Source organism: Castanea sativa, chromosome 9 (genome assembly GCF_040712315.1).
Source record: "Castanea sativa cultivar Marrone di Chiusa Pesio chromosome 9, ASM4071231v1".
In the NCBI taxonomy this organism is placed as follows: Eukaryota; Viridiplantae; Streptophyta; class Magnoliopsida; order Fagales; family Fagaceae; genus Castanea; species Castanea sativa.
In genome coordinates, this window is record NC_134021.1 from 22639795 (window position 1) to 22654133 (window position 14339).

Sequence of the window (14339 nt, forward strand, 5' to 3'; positions counted from 1 at the left end):
TCCTGTATCTCTACATGGGTCCCCTCGGAGTCGGGGTGCAGCTGGGGTGCAGCTGTGGCTAGCTGCATATTTGGGGCTACTAACAGCTGCCATGGGTCACTTGCGGCTGCTGCCTTAATTGAATTTACAGGGCTAATATCTGCTTTTGGAGCTATACTCGCAGGATTTGACTGTCCAGGTTTAGATCATGTGTTGGTGTTTGCTTGTGGGGAATTACTCAGGTTAAATCAAGTGTTTGCTTTTCGAGTTTATTCCTATGGTACAGGGCAAAATGCTTGAAAATTTGATTTGTATTTGTCACATCTTTTCTTCTTTGGTGAATACAATGCATACCTTTTCAACCTTTTAACAACAACATATAATCAATATTTTTCAACCTAGTCTGCTAGTTACATGACTAATAGTCTAAAACATATTTTAGTCATTCTGGACTTCAACTCTCAAGGAAAGGGGTGAGGGGATTAGGAAGAAGAAAAAGAAAAATCATGGCTTCTTGGTGGCTGAATGTAAATGAAACCTCATAAGTTTCTTGCACTAGTGCAATCTTAAGCTTGTTATTGGGTTTTTACTAAATTCAAATGACTATTGTCTTTACACATTTGATGAGAAGGTACATAAGCTTCTTGTGACCGTCTCAACCTTATTAATTTTGAAATGACAAATTTAGGGATAGTACCTTAGGTGATGTTCCTTAAATTCCCCTTTTAAAATTTAGCCATATGATTACTTAATTAAAAAATACACTTCCATCCCATGAGAAAAAATACACATGACAAAATTTTAAATTGGGAACCTAAGGTACAGCACTTAAGTACTGTACCTAAGTCTTGCTCTAATTGAAAATGTGGTGTGTAGGTAATTCTCTATTGATTCCATGCTAGCTCTGCCCTTTCTCATTTTTCTTGTTTTGTTTAGGTAAGCTGGACTTGTACATACCTATAAGTGAGGAATAAACCTTTTTAGTTCTCTTTTGAATTAAAAGCACTGGTCAAGGGCTTGAATTTTTTCAGTAAAAAGTTAAAAGAGGATTAGAGGAATTAATTTTTTGAAATCCAAAGATTACCCTAGAAAGGTAGCGACTTCTCATTTTACCATTTTTATTTTTAGACAAATTTTGACTGCAAACTTAGTTGTATTCCAAATTCCAAAAGACCATACAACCCTATTACATAATGAAATGCACCAAACCCAAAACAAGCAATAATGATAGATGACATGTGTCCTTATATTGCACATGACTTGCTTAAAATAATTGTATACAATCACTTATGTGTAGTTTAATAAATGAGAACATATATTCTTATTGTTGGTTTGTAGCCAAATTTTGTTATTTTCTTAGCTTTTATCTAAAAGTTTAGTAATTTTTTCAATAAATAGCTTTGATAGAATTTATACTCATGAAGTTCACTCTATAATAATTGTTCTATATCATCTGTCTATAACATCAATTGATTTTTTTATAAATAGTTATTATTGGAAGCAATCATTCAATTACGTAAAGATGGTTTTTAAGTATTATCATAATAGTTAAGGAAAAAAAAAACAGTTCACAATTATCTCATTAAACCAGCTCCTTCACAATGAAGATGCATAAGTAGAGATCAAATGCAATGTATAAACTTTTGGGCCTTTTGGCATGTATAAACCTTTTCTTTCATTAACAAGAGACCGTCAGGCCATCCCTAGTGTTTCTGATATTATCAGTTACAAACATTCTGCAAAAACAAATAGTTAATGTAGAATTTCCTTCCCTATATTCAGTATGTACAATAAAGTTCCAAAATTCAACTCTTTCTCAACGCATATTACACAAGGTAGCAACAATTTCTTTCCTCTCATTCTTGAAACCAGGTTGTCAAATTGTCATATTGGATTTCATGGCCGACATCAAACCGTCCACATTACTTTCGAAGAGAACTTTATGTTGGCCCATAAACCCATAATTTCAGAAAAGAGTATGACAAAAAGCACAATAATTATTAGTCACCATGACTGATGAAAAACCACTAGATGAAATGGGGAATTAGAGTGGCCTTCTTTTTTCTTTTTTTCAATCAAGCTCCACTTTGAGATGAAAAATGAGGTGCTCTGCCAAGTGGAATCACGAGATCCTTCATAACCTCGTATTCGTCCAAACCTATTTGGGCGCCATCCAACACCTATTTCGCCAACAACAAAACCAGCAAATTCAGTTAAAACCTTCCTTATTCAAAAGACATGGAAAACATCCAAAATTGTAGTCTTGATTCCACATTACAAAGTTAAAGTACAAAGGTATGAATCTTGGCATTGAGAGCCATCTATAGCAGTATAATGCAGCCAAAACCTAAGAACTTAAATTTTTTGCTTTCAACATCAGATATTCTTTAATTTTCCAAAAAACTAATTTCTAGACTCATAAGCTGATTTAATCTCATCAGAAATGGCTGATAAGAAATTATTCTTCTTTTAACACTATATATATATATATATAATTCTAGCATATAAATAAACAGACGCTATAAGCCCATAACTGCAATATTATAATTTAACTTCCTATAATATCTAACTGCAAATCTAAGACACATGTGCCAAGCTTGGCATAGTGCTACCTAAAATTTCAAATGACTTGTTAAGTATATAAGATGATAAGACAGAATATAATAAAGGGTACCTTCTGCATCAACATCCTCCTATTAGTCATGTGTGGGGTAAGTGCAGGGATCCTACAGACGGAGAGAGCTTCAATGAGCAGAAGAACGATCACTTGCCATTGTTTCATTCTGAAAGCTGGAAGTGCATCAACAAAAGTCATTGTATCCAACAAGCGCCCCTGTATCCAAACTTCTTAGTGTTTGCTCACCAAATAAAAAAAAGTCATTGACATTTGGATGATTACACTAACTTTAGAGAATTTTTTGCCAAGAAAAGAAGCGTAAAATTGTATGTTAAAATTATATGACATCATTCCTTCAGCCCTTGTATCAAAAATTCTAGCAATTGCTCACCAATAAAAAACAAACGATTTGATATTCTGGATGATCACACTATCTTTATAGAGAATATTTTGCCAGAGAATTAAAAATGAAAATTATATGTTAAAATTATGTGATATCATTCCCTCATAACCATCACGCCTTACCATCTCATGGTGTGAAAATGACCAAAATGGAACAAACATATATTTTCTAACATATTATTTTCATGTGATTTTAAAAGGATATTCAACTGCAAAGTAGGGATTGTTGGGATAATGACACAAGTATTGAATTGCTTATAATAAAAGGAAAAGAGAGACACAAGTATGACCAAGAAGATTATGCAAATGAAAAGAAGCCTTACAAATTGGTAGTCAGGGAATTATTGGCTCTTGATATACCTGACGGCCCATTTGGATTGGGGGGAGGAAGGGAGAGTGGAGGGGGATAGAATAGAGTTGGCTAAAAATAACCAAATTTTGGGCCAATTTCACTCTACTCTTGCTACTCCCCATCCCTCCCACTCAATCGAAATGGACTTTAAGAGTAAAATACAAAGAGACAAAGTTTCGCTGCAAACATGATTGGAGCCTTGGGCTCCAACCACCAAAATAGGAAGATGACATTCAACCAAGTCAGTCGTGCATTGCACATAATGGAACACATGTCATCTTCCTATTGATGGTTGGAACCCAAGGCTCCAAACATGTTTGGAACCAAATCCTTTCCAAAAAAATAAAAAATGCAGATACAAATAACTCACGGAAGGTGGTAATAAAAGAATGGAAAGCTGAAAACATTTTCATCCATTATTGATTTCATGTCATAAGTTCCTCACTGGCTATTATTTGTATGCCTCTCATGTAATATGAACATATTGTATACTCAATTGACAGCAATAGGAGACAGGATTCCAGTGGCTAATCTACCAACTGATGTTAACTTGTATGCCTCTCATGTAATATAAAAATATTGTATACTCAATTGAAAGCAATAGGAGACAGGATTCCAGTGGCTAATCTACCAACTGATGTTATCACTGTGCTATGCAGAATAAAATTTAGTCCTACACATCCAAAAAAATTATTGAAATAAAAATGTAATTGGTTCACCTGGAAATTAGATGGCATGAGACCTGTAATTCTCCAAAACATAAAATGATGGTTCCAGTTTTAGAACTAAGCAAAAAATAAGTCAACAAGCTAGGCACAAAAGTCCAACAACAAGCATCTAGTAAGCCTAGTTATAGATAAGAATAATAAAAAAAGTAAGCCTAGTCATAGACAGTTCACAAAGAAGTAAAGAGACTTCATACACCTGACTTGCTATTTCTCTTTATGCTATAATAAGGAATTTATAGCACATACTTCATGGATGTGGAAGTAATTTTAGAGACAAGAACCACTATGAGTACCGGTAAACAAAACCAAAAAGACCGGATTTTAGAAAACTAAAACATAATGTGTAACTTATAGCTTACTTAATATGAGGAAAATATTTCCGGGAGTTTTCTTCTTTCCGGAGGTTTACTTAATCAGCATTTAGTTCCTTAACTTGTTTTTTTTTTATACGTAGTTTCTTAACTTAATTTCTGTAGATGACAGTTTCTTAACTTAATCTTAACGGAAAAACTAGTGCAACTTTCTTCATTTCATTATCCATCAATGCTGAAACAAAACAGACAGGTTCAAGATCAATACCATCCCTTGCTCCAAAGTAGAAATTGGTGTCGGCAGTCTTAGATCAGTAATTAGTCCAGGCAAAGCCCGAGCAAGAAAACCGGCAAGCGTTTGCTTGATTTCAGTAGAACGACCATCTGCCAAGGTAATCTTACAGGGGTACTCCCTCCCATTTACTGATAGATATTCTTCATGAAGACTTTCATCCCTCCCATATATATAAGCCAAAGAAGACGATGTTACCCACGCAAAGAGAGCCATCCACATTGTCGCAAAAGGAGACAACTAAATGACATTAAAGGTTGTATACAGTCAAATATTTAAAAAAAAAAATAGTGAAATAAAAACTGGTATGTCCTTGGTTTGAACAGAAAAAAACTTACACTTAAACCAAAACCCTCTGGCGGAGGGTCATACCACGAGTCTTCAGGGTTGAAGAAATCGGATTGTGGAATTCCAGGCTTTGTTGGCCACTTCAAGGGAGCTGGTTCTGGTTCAAGCAGATCACCATCTTCCATCAACTCCCCTTGATCAGCATCATGGGAATGTGGCAATATAATAATTCCAGCTTCAGACACTGGATATAAATGTGAGACAAGAAAAAAAGAAGTTAGGGGTTGAATTAATCTGTCTAGAACGAAAACTAACTTGGTACTCAAATTAAAAAGTATACAGTTATATACCAGCATCAGTGACATCAAATTCACCAGAAGCAACAGCTTCTGCTGCCTCGCTCAATGCCATTGCAACAGCTTCAGCCGATGCAAAGCGTAGCATTTCATCATTATCTCCCACATCTGTACTGCCTAATATATCATGACTTTCTTTATTTTCCCCATCACTAAACTCACAAAGATTTCCACTCCCCGTGCCATCAACTTTCTCATCAGCCCAGGTAACAGAGCGACTAAGCTTCTTAGCACCTGAAAGTTTAAGAGAGGATTTGATCATTATTTTACTTGATTTGGCCGCTTTCTCAGCTTGGGCTTCCTCTTCTGCTTCTGCAGTACTTGAATTGAAACTAGTTTGGCAGGGATTTGATGCTGAAGGCACCTCTTGCATACTAGGATCATCATTTTTTATTATTTTACTCTTTTCCCCAATTGATCTGCTTGATTTCCATTCAGAACCATTCTTTGCAAGAGCAGGTGGGTTTTCCAATGTGGAGAGTTGACCATCTAAATCCATATAACTCATTTTTTCTTTTGGTTCTTTGAATTTAGTGTTGGAAGCAGTCTCTGTTGAACCTGATGGCATTTTTGAGACACTATATTCATCTGCAGTGATTATAGTACTCATGAAGTCCATCTCACTAATATGGAAGTCTTTTTTACCACTGGACATGGTATTGTTAACTTTGGACCCTGCAACATACAATCCAAGCTTATTTTGATGCCAAAAATTATATCCTCCACTTTTCTCAGGAACCTAAGCATAAGTCTCAAAAGATACAACTTAATGGTTGCATATCTGCAATGGATCTGATATAACAAATCAAAGAGAAACTATCCACACTCCAAGCTAAAAAATTAAAGTTCATACCTTCTTTGTGATTTTTGGAAAGTGAAGGCTTGGAACTATGGTCTCTCTGTGGAACATAACCTTCAATTGCATTTGATGGACCAATCCACTGCTCCAGAGACACTTCCCCTGCCTTGATTTCTTTTTTTTCCTGAATCTTCAAGCCAGACAATCCTAAATCTCCATTCTTTCCTAAATTCCCCTCAGAATCCAAATTCACATTCCCAAACAATCTCAGAACCTCATTAAGTTTTTCTGAATTCACAATTGAGCATCTCTCATCTTGCAAGCTCTTAGCAAAAGCTTGGCTGTTAACAGCACAACTTGAAGAGCAATACATGTATGTCTCCTGCAGATCATAAACCTTGTGTTCCTTCAAGGAAATACGAAACCGGCCCTTCCTAGGGCGATCAGAGGGCAGAGAATTGCAGCACAAAGGGTAACCACAGAGGTTTGTAATTGAACGCTCAGTCACAACATCTTCATAGTCACTGCGTGTCATCAGAGATCCAGCAGCAAAAAGGTGGCTGTCATCACTAATTCCTTCAAGGAGGGAAAGTTGCAATTTGTAGACAGCATCTTTCAGAGAGATTGATTGATCCTTTGCCATTGGAAAAAGACCACCTGAAGTAATGATCTAGTTAGAGAAATTTCAAAGTTCAAACCTTTCAGCTGATATAGTTTTAAAGGAAGAAAAGAACAAAAGAAAATATAGGTAGGGAAAAAAAATAGGACTCCTAGAAAGATAACTACAACTACAGAACTCAGGCTCACTGCAATTTTTAGAGATAATAATAGTAATAACAACAATTTCAAGCAATTTTACTGCTGCAGTGTTTCCTCATCAGCCATACACGTGAAGGTAACAATTTCTAACACCACTTTCTGTTTTATAACAACTGTAGCTCAATACGTAGTCTACAGTCATTGGTCCTGCCAGTTTATAGAGGGCCAGGATAAAGATTTGAAACCCCAGAAGGAGGGAAAGAAGAAAAAAAAAGAGTACGAAAGAAAAGGAATGGATGTATATGCAAAGGGGCTACAACTTAGATCTAATTATTAGTTTAACAGAGTATTCAGACATGGAACCTTGAAAAAACGATATGCCATCCTCTATGACATACTATCAACATAAATGGGACATATTAATAACTGGAAATTTTAATTTGACTATGCAGGTGGAGACTTTTATTAAACAATTCAGATATAATTAAACTGATATATCTCATCCATAACCGTAGCTTATGTAGACATATAAACTAATTGGACAACCCCATAAAACCAAACCAATCTCTAGTTAACATAGAAAACAAGGTTTCACCATAATAACGTTACAAAAAGCCAACAGCAAATCCCCATAGAACCAACCTTAGTATTATCAATACCATTACCCTTGTCTCATTCATCATAGATAGCTCAACATAAAGCATATTGACCCATCTAAAACAATTCAAAAGACACAAAATCAACACAATATTTACATAAGACACCATAAAATTTTGCATACCCAACTAACAAAAATGCATCAATTCAATATTTCATTTCCTCCATTTCCTAAGCAACCAAACATGGCCAAGGCCAATGGGTCATCTTGCTGAAAGAATCAAAGCAAGCTACTTTGGGAGGTTTAACAAGCAAAACCAGTGGGGATTTGGAACCAATGGGGGAAATGCCCAATTGCCCAATCTCTCTATCGGAAATCGGAATAAGGAGTGATAGGACCTAGCAAAATGCTGTTGCCTCAGCAACATTACATCTCCCGTTGTAAACACTAGAAGTTGTCAATTGAGCTAAAAAAGGCTGTTGGGGTCGCCACAGTAACATTCTTACACAAAAACTCATCTTATTGTAGCGAAAATACCTCAAACTCAAAGTATTTACATGCCCATGATAATAAATAGTTTCCAAATATTAAAATTCAAACTCCCACTACACTACAATGAATCAGTTTTTTTTTCTTTTTTTCTTTTTTTTTTTGTGTGTGCAGATTCATCATAAATAAGCCCACATAGAAAGAAAGAAAGAAAGCATTTTTCAGAGTCTAATTGAACTGAAATTCACTATTTTACTCAAGAGTTGAGTTCCAATGATCAAAAAGAACATAAATTTCACAAAAAAAGCTCATATATCCATATCTAGAAATATTATGCAAAGAGAGAGTACTTACGAGAACAGAGACTTAACAGTGGGGTTGGACTTCGAGTTTGCGACAGAGGGCACGGTGGGCTAGAGAGAGAGAGAGAGAGAAGAGGTAAGTTAGATCAGAGAGAGCATTCGATTTCGCAAAGCCATTATTTCAGCTTCATAGATTAGGGTTTCTCCTCATACCCATAACCCAATTCATCTCTACCTATTCTTCGCTCTCTTTCGGATAAGTCCCCTTTTTATTTTACATACTTCTTTTTATATGTATATAGATACACTGTCCAATTAAAAACTCAAACTTTCTTTTTTTGTACCACTGTTTTTTTTTTAATGATATTTTAATAACAATATTGATCATATTATTATACCATTTTTGTTTTTGTTTTTTTTAAGAGACTTTACCATATCCATACTATCTATTCTATACCATAGAATTTTTTTTTTAAGAGAATTTTTATTTTGCTTTTTGTAAACCTCACGGGAGCTCACTTCAAGGTATGTTAAAGATCTTGATGAGATGAACTAGTAGTATGTCACTTTCTCCACACAACAACAACAACAATAACAATAACAATAACAAAAAATCTTATCAAATATATAGATATATATATATATATATATATATATATATATATATATATGTATAGTAATATGTCAAAAGTCAAATATTTTTAAATTTTTATAGATTTTTGGGGTTGGTTTCGGATCTTTCTATTCTCACAGTTGACCAGTTTAGGTTTTTTTTTTTTCCCCAAACATTTTATCATGTTTAAAAATCATACCTTTGTCATCCCCTTAATTGAAGCTTATTTTCTTTAACAAATTCTACTTGTATTATTTAATATTTTAGGTATTCATCTATCGCTTTCTTTTTTTTTCCTCGACTTAAATAGACTTATTTTTTCTAATTAGTGATTTAATCGCTCTACTATGCACAATAGTGCACAGCTAAGAATATATCTTTTATTGGGGAGGGGGATTAAAATGTAATGATCAATTAAATTATTTATATACTAATATTATGCTTTATATAGTAATGTCAAAAAATCACAAAGATTTTAGTATAATGGTTTTTAGGGCCTCATAAGATCAATGAGATCTTGAATTCAAGATTACTAACTAGCATCTTGGGATTACTCAAAAGGTAATTCCTCATTGTAATTACTTAATATGTGTGAGATGGGGTAACTACATGTACTCAAAAGAATAATTGAGCTCTTGAATAGCTTCGGATTTTTCAACATGCAAATTAAGTATTTTATAAACTAAAAATGTAAAAAAAAAAATTAGAAAGGTGTCAATCAAACTTAATAAATACGTGCTTAGATTAAGAAAAATATTACAATTTATATCTATCTTTTAATCAAAAGCAAATTGTATGATAAAGAAGATCTATCTCGCTTAATCTCTTAAGAATAATGTAAAAAACAAATGTGTATATATTCAATCTGTTGGTTAAGTCATTAGAGAAATAGATTGTTTTAATCTAATTTTATTACACTCACACACACATACAATTGAAGGAGCCAATATATGTGTGTGTGTGTGTGTGTGTGTGTGTGTGTGTGTGTGTGTGTGTGTGTGTGTGTGTGGGGGGGGGGGGGGGGAGCTTTGAGGGAGCCATGACCCCTATCCCTTAGTAGCCCTATCGTTTTGCACATGATCAAACTATATCAAGTAAGTTCTCGATCTAGGATTAGGGTTCCCACCGCTCCCCAAACCTAGGCTGTAGTATTGTCGTTACCTTTCTCTTCGAGAAAGACGTGCTACTTCCCTATAGTACTCTAATACTAGTAAGGCTAGGGTTTGCTTCTCTTTTACTTTGGGTGGGGATACTTTGTGGTGATTGCGGATGGAAGACCTCACTCGTAAGTGTGATAACTTGTCTCTCTCGGAGTGGGAAGGCAAGAAAGTAGTGTTGTCGAAGAAAAACCAGATGCCAGAGTGTGTGTTAGCAGCGAAATTCTTTACAAAGAGGGCACTGAACATTGAGGCGGTGGCGCGTACATTTCGCCCTCTTTGGCGCACAAAGGCTAGCTTCCATATTACTAATGTGGGAGACAATATACTCCTATTTACTTTTGATCAGGAGGTGGACGCTGTAAAAGTTTTGCTTGGGGAAACCTGGTCTTATGATTGATATTTAGTAGTGATACAACAGTTTGAAGGTAATAAACCTATAAAGGAGGTTGAGTTTAACATAGTTAAATTTTGGATTCAAATACATGATCTCCCATACAAGTTTATGAACCCAGAGATTGCCATTGAAATCGGTCAATCAATTGGTGAAGTTGTTATTCCTCGGGATGATTCAGAGATGCTAGGAGGAACTTTTATGCAGGTTAGAGTCTGGGTTGATATCTCTCACCCCTTGTGCAAAGGAAGAAAGGTAAACTTTGTGGATGACTTAGAGGGATGGGTATCCTTTTAGTATGAGAGATTACCCAATATTTATTTTTGGTGTGGGATGCTGTCACATGATGATAAGGAATGTGAAATATGGCTGAAGAGCAATGGAACTCTGCCGTTGGAACGTCAACAGTATGGGCACTAGATTAAGGCTTCATTATGTAGTCCGGCCAAGAGACAAGTTATTGAAGTGAAGGGTTATGATTCCGAGCCAATCAGAGGCCTAGTTGATCGATCTGTTAGGGGTGGAGTGCCTGTGTCACATGGGTTTACTCGACAACCTGCAACCCCGCTGATTTAGGGAGTAGAAGTGGGTGGTTCGGGTCTAGGTAAGTCTAAAACAACAGTAGAACAGTCCAAGGATGACGGTGCGATGGGTGAGTTGGTTTGTGTGCCCTCCGAGATACCTGGTACTTCAAAAAACCTCCAAAATGCAACAAATTTTGAAGCGATAATTGAAGAATTAGATAAGGAGCTTGTTGATAATATCCCAACTTCAAACGCACTAGTTGCCGAGGTTATCCGCAATATCAAGAGAAAGGAGGTGGATGAGGTGTGTCCAGATTTGGTGCATGGTTCTGTGGAGCTGCTAGGGGAGTCAGAGGTAGTGGGGTGTGAAAAAATCTCTGCTAGCATGCAACCTAATTTGGGTAGTGTGGAATTTTCAGTGGGATGGACTGAAGTTTCAGAGAAAAGGAAAAATGTAGGGCATAGTAAACAAGCATCAAAAGAGTCAAATGCTGCAGCTAGGAATGAATGAGCTGACCTCACTAAAGAGCATAAAAAAGGTACGTGGACTAGGCTACCTTGTAGGCCCAATAATGAGCAAATGCATATGGATAAAGTGGAGATTTTAGGCCCAAAAAGAAAAGCTGAGGGTGGAGGTAGTGCAGAGAGGGGTGTGCCTGAAAATGAAAAGAAACAGAAAGTTGATGATGAGACAAAAAGACTCAATATTTTATTTGCCACACACTTGGGATTAGAGGAGGTTGCTGGGCAACCCTACCAAGTCCAATGAGTCTTTTAAGTTGGAATTGTCGAGGGCTTGGGAACCCTTAGATAGTTAACACCTTGAAAAAGGTTATTAGGTTAGAAGATCCCAACTTGGTTTTCTTGATCGAAACAAAGTCGAATGAAGAGTGGGTAAAAATTGTACATGATTAGTGTGGTTTTAAGGACAACTTTGTTGTACCAAGTGATGGATTAAAGGGGGGGTTGGCTTTATTTTGGAAGTCTGATATTAAAGTGGGTATTCTTAATTCTTCACTCTCGTTTATTGATGCTTTGATTAAGGGGGTGAAAGGATTGGGTTTTGGCATTTGTCAGGCTTCTATGGTCATCCTGAGACTTCACAAAGGGTGGAATCGTGGAGATTGCTTAATTCTTTAAGGGATAGCTCACAGGTGCCATGGTTAGTCATTTGGGACTTCAATGAAATTAGATGTCAAGTGGAGAAGGAGGGTGGTGCATCTAGGCCTGTTCAACAAATGGCCCAGTTTAATGCTTTTATTAATTATTGTGGGCTGAAAGAGGTTGGTTTTGTAGGTCCGAAATTCACATAGTTTTACCAGAGACGAGATGGCACTCAAATCAGGGAGCGTCTGGATAGAGCCCTAGCTTCTACAGATTGGCATTCTTTATTACCTACTGCAAAGCTTCATCATAAGTTCTCTTCTGTTTCTGACCATAATCCTCTTTTGCTGCATCTGTTCTCAAAGAAAAAACACCAGAAATACAAGAAAATCTTTAGGTTCGAGTCTATGTGGTTGAAGGATGAGAGATGTGAGAAAGTTGTGACAGAGGCATGGGAGGAAGGGTTGTGTATGGCTTCGGATTTTCCTATTTTATCTTGCATGGAGTCTTGCCGAAACAAATTGGAGGTATGGAATGCGAATGAGTATGGGCATGTGGGAAAGAAGATTTCTTGTTTACAAAAACGTTTAGAGGGGTTGGAGATGCAAGCTTCATCACCGGCGGTCATCAAAGAGTTAAGAGAAACTAGAGTGGAATTGAATTGTTGGCTTGATAAAGAAGATGCCATGTGGAAACAGAGGGCACAGCTGAATTGGTTTTAGGAGGGAGACCAAAACACCCGTTTCTTTCATGCAAGGGCTTCAACAAGGTTTCAGAAGAACTTAATTGAAGGGGTTTTTGATGCTGAAGATGTGTGGCAGATTGATCAAGGGAAGATTGAGAAGGTGTTTATTGAGTACTACTCTGATTTGTTCACTTCCTCAGAACCATCAGACTTCACAGAAATTATGGAGACCATTCAACATAAAGTGACACAATCAATGAATTCCATGCTGGTGAGGGAATTCCAAGCAGGTGAAGTGAACAAAGCCCTGAAACAGATGTATCCTTTAAAGGCTCCAAACCCGGATGGTATTACCCCTCTTTCTTCCAAAAATTTTGGTCTACTGTAGGTGGTGTAGTGACTAAGACAATTTTGCATTTCCTAAATTTAGGCATTACCCCTCCAAAATTTAATAAAACCAATATTGTTTTGGTCCCTAAAAATAACTCACCTAAAAGAGTTACTTAGTTTAGACCAATAAGTCTATGTAATGTCATTTACAAACTGGCATCTAAAACTTTAGCCAACAGACTTAAAAAAAATCCTCCCATCTATTATCAGTGATACTTAAAGTGCTTTTGTGAATGGTAAATTGATTACTGATAATGTTTTAGTGGCTTTTGAGGGGATGCACCAAATTAATTTGAAGAAAACATGGGCTAAAGGAGAGATGGCTCTCAAGCTTGATATGAGCAAGGCTTATGACAGGGTGGAATGGACATGCTTAGACAAAATAATGGAGAAATTGGGGTTTCACTCAAGATGGAGAAGCTTAATGATGCAATGCATTTCTTCAGTCACTTATGCTGTTCGTGTCAATGGTAAACCTAGTGGTCATATTATTCCTTCCAGAGGGCTACGCCAAGGTGATCTGCTTTCTCCATATTTATTTTTGATTTGTGGGTTAGGTCTTTCTGCACTAATTAAAAAAGCCGTAGCTAATGGTTTGTTGGAAGGTGTATTTGTGTGTTGGGGAGGCCCTTGCCTTTTTCTCGTTTATTTTTTGCAGATGACAGTTTAATTTTTTGCAAAGTCACCATTGAAGAACGTGAAGCCCTACAGAAAGTACTGTGCACGTATGAGCAAGCTTCTGGCCAACAACTGAACTGGGCCAAAACTTCTCTGTTTTTCAGCCCTAACACAGCTAAGGAGATCCAAGACGAGATAAAAGTTAGGTTTGGTGCTCAAGCGATTCGGTAGCATGAGAAGTACCTGGGTCTTCCATCGTTAGTGGGAAGGAATAAGAAGAATACTTGTAAGGAAGTCAAGACAAAATTGGCTAAAAAGTTGGCAAGTTGGAAGGAAAATCTTTTTTCTAAAGCTGGAAAGGAAGTTCTGATAAAAGTAGTGGCCCAAGCTATCCCGACATATACTATGAGCTGCTTTAAAATTCCTGACTCCCTTTGTGATGAGATGACAAGTATTATTAGGAATTTTTGGTGGGGGCAATGTAAGGAGGAACGGAAAATGGCATGGATCAGTTGGGAGAAACTTTGTGCTCCGAAGGCTTGTGGGGGTATGGGTTTTAAGCAACTGAAACAATTTAACTTG

General features: G+C 36.5%; 1 protein-coding gene across 1 annotated transcript; it reads right to left on the reverse strand.

Annotated features, from left to right (window-relative positions):
- Nucleotides 1–1629: 1629 nt before the first annotated feature.
- Nucleotides 1630–8580, reverse strand: LOC142610302 (putative RNA polymerase II subunit B1 CTD phosphatase RPAP2 homolog). Its single transcript, XM_075782088.1, has 7 exons — nt 8325–8580; nt 6179–6781; nt 5320–6000; nt 5020–5213; nt 4658–4921; nt 2654–2812; nt 1630–2159 (listed from the first exon to the last, which is right to left on the reverse strand). Exons 2-7 carry the CDS (start codon nt 6765–6767, stop codon nt 2055–2057), a joined length of 1992 nt encoding a protein of 663 aa, XP_075638203.1. The 5' UTR covers nt 6768–6781; nt 8325–8580; the 3' UTR covers nt 1630–2054.
- Nucleotides 8581–14339: the final 5759 nt, after the last annotated feature.

Coding starts and splice junctions, on each gene's coding strand:
- LOC142610302 (XM_075782088.1), bottom strand. CDS start 6,767: ATGGCAAAGGATCAATCAATCTCTCTGAAAGATGCTGTCTACAAATTG. Junction 2,813..4,657: donor CTACTTTGGAGCAAGGGATG/GTATTGATCTTG, acceptor GTTTGGATACAG/GGGCGCTTGTTGGATACAAT. Junction 2,160..2,653: donor GGAGGATGTTGATGCAGAAG/GTACCCTTTATT, acceptor TTGGCGAAATAG/GTGTTGGATGGCGCCCAAAT.